The sequence below is a fragment of the Lepus europaeus genome, chromosome 16 (assembly GCF_033115175.1).
Source record: "Lepus europaeus isolate LE1 chromosome 16, mLepTim1.pri, whole genome shotgun sequence".
NCBI classification, from domain to species: Eukaryota; Metazoa; Chordata; class Mammalia; order Lagomorpha; family Leporidae; genus Lepus; species Lepus europaeus.
This window is the reverse complement of record NC_084842.1, coordinates 70,476,261-70,482,433: the sequence shown is the minus strand read 5'-3', so window position 1 is coordinate 70,482,433 and position 6,173 is coordinate 70,476,261. Positions and strand designations below refer to the sequence as shown.

The 6,173-nt window shown below is 49.7% G+C and overlaps 1 protein-coding gene across 3 annotated transcripts in view; it reads left to right on the top strand.

The window, feature by feature from the left end:
• Window positions 1-257: 257 nt before the first annotated feature.
• The window catches only part of RBPJ (recombination signal binding protein for immunoglobulin kappa J region), a 101,313-nt gene continuing 95,397 nt past the window's right edge, over window positions 258-6,173 (top strand). The window contains exon 1 of one of the 3 annotated variants that reach the window (XM_062212876.1): window positions 258-320. In XM_062212876.1, the coding sequence (XP_062068860.1) occupies window positions 262-320 (59 nt within the window). In that variant the 5' untranslated portion in view covers window positions 258-261. Of the gene's footprint in view, window positions 321-478; window positions 559-6,173 lie in introns of those variants that run through there. The other 2 variants (XM_062212879.1, XM_062212878.1) reach the window with 2 other exon arrangements.

Below are 6,173 nucleotides of genomic sequence, written 5' to 3'. Positions count from 1 at the left end.
CCAGCGGACCTCTGAATGAATGAACGGGGCTGGGAACCCGGAGCGAGCGGGAAGCCACTTGGAGAACACCCATTTGAGGAGGTGTTTCGGCTGGGCCTGTGAGACGCGGCCGGTTTTCCCAGGACCCCTCCTCCTCTCCCCTCGGCCCCGCCTCCTGACCCCTCCGTTCCCCGGCCCCGTAGTAATCCCCTCCGGTTTTCCTCAGTCTTACGCCCGTCCCTCAGGGCGCGTCCCAAAACCCGGACAACCGGAGCGCTCCCCATGGACCACACGGAGGGCTCGCCCGCCGCCGAGCCGCCTGCGCATGCTCCCTGGCTCGGGTACGTTTCCAGGGGAGGCGGCGGGCAGGCGCCCCGGGTCCGCGGGCGGCGCGAGGCGTCTGCTGCTTCGCGGCGGCGGCGGCGCGGGGCGAAGGCGCGCGGGGGCTGGGAGGCATCGAGGAGCGAGGAAAAAGGAAAGGGGCGGGGGAGCGGCGCTAAGGGAAGGCGGCGGGGGGGAATCTCGCGAGGGTTGGAGTTTTGGCGAGAGTTTGTGGAAGATGGCGCCTGTTGTGACAGGGTAAGTGTCGGGGAGCCGGAGCGCTGGGAACCGGGAAAGTTGCGGGCGTCTGGCAGCCCCGCGGCGGGCGGCGGGCTCGGGGGCCGCGGCGCGCCTGGCGGCCGGGGCCCGCGGGGGGCGGCGTCGCGCGCGCCGATCGCGGCGGCGGGTGGCCGTGCGCTGCCCGCTCCGCGCCGCCGTGGCTCGGGCTCCGCGGCGCGTGAGAGGGCGGGCGGCGGCGGCGGCCACGGCGAGGCCGGCGGGTGCTGGCGTTGGAGTGCGGCCCGGCGCGCGCGGGGCCCCCCGCGGGCCCTCACTTCGGGGCACCCGCGCAGCTTTGTTCCTCGCGGCCGCCGGCGCCTGCTCGCCCTGCGGGTGCCCCTGGCCCCGGGCGCTTTGTCTTTCCCCCGGCTGCCCCCCGCGACTCTCTACCCCCCGGCCCTTTGTTTCGCCGCCTTGGGCGCTTTGTCCGCCCCGCGGCGCCCCGCATCCCATCTCCGTCTGCTCCCCTCGGCTGTCCGTCCTCCCGTGCCCCTTTGTTGTGCCCCTCTCCCCTCGGGAGCTCAGTGACCCGCCGCGGCCCGGGCACCAGGTTCCTGTCCCGTTTTCCTTCCATTGTCTGTCTCCCGTGGATGCCCTCCCACCCCCGTGTTTGGTCCTCGGTCACCCCTCCGGAGGCTTTGTCTGTCCCCCACCCCGGGGCTCGTCCTCCGAGCACCCCCTTGCGCGCCCATCACCGGTTGATTTATCCGCTGCCGGCGGTGTCTGTGTACTGAACTGTCTCAGCCCCGGGGACTCCATCTGCTGCTTCCAAGTGCGCACAGACTCCACGGTTTGTTGTCGTCTCGTGAGTCTGAAAGATGCTTGGGGATGCTCAGCGTCCTCCTCCGCACCCCGTGTCTCTGGGGATTACAAGTGCACCCCTCCCCCAGTACACACCTCCTGCTCTCGGGATTAAAGCGTCTCCCGTCTCCCGGCCCGCGGTGGTTGTGTTTGGAAACAGGAGCCCTGGAAAAAGATCAGGTCTCGTGGTGGTCACCCCCTTCCCGCCCCGGTGACTGCTGACGGCCTAGGCCAAGGGCAAGTGCCCTGGCCTTGCGTGCGTCTGGGTTACCTGAGGGTGGGTCGGGGTTACAAGTAGACGCAAGGTATCTATCCCCACCCCCACCCCCACAGTGATGTTTGCGAATAGTTTCAGATATCCACAGTGGATATTCATTGGATGTGCCGAGTGGGAATTTTGATGTTGAAAACTTGGTGAACGTTGGGGTGGAGAATTTCAGCATTTTCTAGAATTTAGATCTCGAGTTAAGTTATGTGGCCAGTAACTTCTTTCTGCAGTATAAGGAGAAGTGCCTGCTTGGGAATTTGGTGTAAATGCCTTTTTCTTAGTCATTAGGTTTTACCATTAGAGCTTAGCATTACGTTTGCGTTTTGCTCCTGTAATGTTTGACAACACTTCTGCCCTGTCGCTGGGGTCAGAATGAGGAAAGCCCTGAGGAGTGCAGTTTCTGGTGATGAGTACTGCTTCGGGGGTCTTTGTGGGATGCATTAATCAAATAATTAGAAGACTCAGAAACGAGCCTTTAGTGGGGTCATTCTAAAGGCACTACCTAATGTCTAAGGAGTATTAAACTGTAGCCAGTTCTTACTGTTATGGTAATGTAAAGGCTTCGGGTTCTGCTTGTGAGGGTGTGGTGTGGTGGAGTATTTTGTGGTCTGAATTATTCTGGTGCTAGAAGAAAGAAGTATTAGAGTCACCCCGATTACTCTCCTGAATGTATCTGTAAGGGTTTCTTTTTCTTACTGGTTGGTCACTACTTTGCCCATTTGGTTACACACCCAACTCCACATAAAGTGCCTTGATATGCGGAACCTAGTATAAGAAATGGTGGTGCGTTGAAAGCATTTTTTGGAGGCTTGCTTAATTTAGAATTAGTACTCCGAATTTTAGTTAGTGGAAAACCATGGGTTACACGATTGATAAGTGAGGTTTTTGTATAAATTGGCAGTCTGGTTCCGGAAGTGGATTTTAGCAACAATTATTTGTCCTCCTGCTCTTAGTACATAACCATTTTTTTAAAGATAATATCTTGGCACACTGTAAGCGAAGTAAAAATGAAAGGTATTAAGGATGAGCACACAAATGTTTAATAAGCACTTTTACAGTTTGAGTTTTTGTAAATCATGTAAGACCTTTGTATGGTGGCCAGATAAAACAGCCCCTTTAAATTATATCAAGCAGCAGCATATTTAGAAATATATAGGGTGAATTGTGGCTGGGAAACTTTGATTATGAATATTGACTATTAAAGCTTTAAATTTATCCATCTGTATTGTAGATGGTTCTGTAGGGAAATAGACTTTCATAAGAAGATACAAATATCTCACAGTAATTTCAGATTTTTTTTGAAGGTTTATTTATTTGAAAGGTAGGGTTTCAAAGAGGGAGAGGCAGAGAGAGAGAGAGAGAGAGAGAGAGAGAGAGAGAGAGATCGATCTTCCATGCACTGGTTCACTCCCCAAATGACCACAACTACTAGAGCTGGGCCAGGGGAAGTCAGGAGCTTCATCCCAGATCTCCCACGTGGGTGCAGGGGCCCAGGCACTTGGGTTATATGCTTTTCCAGGCCCATTAGCAGGGAACTGGTTGGGAAGTGGAGCAGCCGGGACTGATGGCACTGGCTGGGACTGGTGTCCATATGGGATGCTGGTGCTGCAGCCAGCGGCTTCACCTGCTATGCCTCAGCACTGGCCCCAGATCTGTTCTAATCCATGCTGATAGGCATAGATTTCAAATAATTAGCTTTGTTAAAAAGTTGACTATCAACTTATACCAAAGATTTCTATCAGTGTCTTTTAAGTAGATAAGATAAAATGGTTGGGGGGGGGGGGGAGCCACTCTTGCAAGATATAATTCATTAAATCTTTGGCACTTTAAATGGGTAGGACATAAGTTAAAAATGGTTTTATTTCTTACAAATCTTAATTCTGGCATTGAGTCATTTTTACAAGTAAGACCTATAAAACTTAATTATTTTGCATTTTGCTTCCTTCTAACACTAAAATTCACATTATTTCAACTAGGGGCAGCATTTTCTCATGGATTGACTAAAAGTTGTTATTTTTGGCATCTGGCTCTGTGATTATTTCCAAGTTACTTACTTCCCCTGGGCCAGTTTCCTAACTCTGTAGTAAAATGGGAGTTGTAAGAAGTTGCCACATCTTCCCAGAACCTCTGTGCTTTAGGATTTGCAGAGAGCATCCTTGGCTGAAAGGTGTGGCTGAGGTCTAGGAATTGTTGCTGAAATAAGATCATGTGGAGTAGGTCTTGCTTTATAGGAAGTCAAGAAGGGGGTTATGAACCAAGTTCTTGGCAAGTTACAGTAGTGATAAAGGAATGAGAGAAAGCCCAATAACACATTAAAGCCTGAGTGATAAAACAGGTACATTTTCCCCCATAAACTTGGAGAGTGACAAGCAAAACAAATGACAGAGTGGTATTTGTGTGTGTGCATGTTGTGTAGGAGATTGAAGATTCGTCTAACTCAAATGTAGTAACACATTGTAAAATTATGGGATGCCTTTCCTCTATTGATTTGTTTTCTGCAAATAGTTATATTTTTAAAAAATGGGACCACAGAATGTTTTCATTGGACTGTAAGCCAAGTCTGTTAATAGTAATGGCTAATTTTAAATATGCCTTATACTTTTTAAATGCTTTACCATTTGCTCTCAAGAATACTTTGTAACAACCGGGCTGTAATTTCAGACTTGACTGGTGGCTTAAGTGTTTTGCACCTGGGGGATACTCTGTAGCTACTGAACGAGTGAAACCTGTTGCTTCTCCCTTCCTGGTAGATGATACCATGTCCTGTATGGTTCCCCAAGCCAGCATCCTGGATTCCTGTCTCCAAACTTTTCCTTTTACTCACTAAAACTAATAGTTTTCCCTCCTAAAACATCTGAATCTACCTCCTTCATCCTCACTGCCACAGTTCATGCTCCGTCGTTTCTCACCTGGGTTACTGCAGCCATTGGCAACCTCTTTCTGCTTCCAGGCTTGCCCCTTTTACCCAGCTCCCACAAAGCTGGAGAGCAGTGTTTCTGGAGAGCAAATCTGATCACGCCACTCTTTAGTTTAAAACCCTTTCAATGGCTCCCCCTAGCCTTCAGTAAGAGAGGCAGCAGAGTGGAGAGTTACGAGCTCACACTGAGGATTTAATCTGAACTAGGTTGTAGTTCTCTCTCTGCCACTGAAAACTGTTGTCACATTAACTCAGTCTCTCCTTGCCTCTTCCATCTGCTGCCAGATTATCATTCCTGATTCATAAGGTGGTCGTTGTGAGGATTAAATTAGATAATGCGTGAAACCATTTACTTGGCATATCGCAAATACTTTAAAAAAAAGTGAGCTCATGTGGTGCAGCAGGGTAAGCCTTGCTTGCTACACAGGCATCTCATAACAGAGGGCCGGTTCCAGTCCTGGCTACTCTACTTCCGATCCAGCTTCCTGCTAATGTGCCTGGGAAGGCAGCAGAAGATGGTTGAAGTACTTGGGCCCTGGCCACCCACGTGGGAATCTGGATGGAGTTCTGGAACCTGGCTTTGCCCTGATCTGGCTTTGTGGCCTTATGGGGAGTGAGCCAGTGAATGGAAGGTCTCTTTCTCTCTCTTTTCTGTTACCACCACCCCTGCCCCCAGCCCTGTCACTGAGACTTTCAAATAAGTAAATCTTAAAGAAAAAAAAAAAAAAGCCCATGTGGCATATGGAGTCCTCCTTAACTATTTCATCTTCAGCTGAATTGTTTGCCATTTGTCTTCATCTTTTTTTTTTTGTTTGTTTGTTTAAAGAAATTTATGTATTTATTTGAAAGGCAGAGTGACATAGAGAGCGCTTTAGTCTACTGCTTCACTGTCCAGATGCCTGCAGTAGCCTGGTCTAAGCCAGGTTGAAGCCAGGAGCCAGGGATTCTGGGTCTCCCGTGTGGCTGGCAGGAATACAAATACTTGGGCTGTCAACTGCTGCCTCCCAGGCACACTAGCAGGAAGCTGAGTTGGAAACAGGGTAGCCAGGCCTTGAACCTGAACTCCATGGGTGATGTTAATATCACAAGTGCTGTGCCACAGTGACCACCCCTCTTCCTCCATTTTCAACGTTCTAGCCATATTTAAGAATTTGGAGTTCTCGGCATCGGCCTGCCAGTGTGGTGCCTCTCCATGCTTGAGAAGTGCAGGTCCTCAGTAGGTTATTCAAAGCTAAGTCCAGGGGATATCCTCACTAGATCCAAGAGGACAGTATGTGTTTTTAAAGCACAGTATAACTCTCTTGGAAGCATTGATACTAACTTGTCATTATCACACTTAAAAGCTGTTAGTTGCTTGAAGGCAGGTATCATTTTCTTAATCATTTGTATATTTTGATATTCAGAACAGTGCTTAGCATGGTAGGGACAGAGTACGAAGATGTTCTTGAACAGAGGACTCAGTACTTTGAAACACTGATGTAACATGATTCATGTAGGCAGAATTTGAGACGTACATACAAACATATGCATGTGTATGTATTTGATTCTGTAGGAAATAATTTCTGAACTACTCAGAGCAATTGATTTTTTTCAACCATAGGCGGTTAC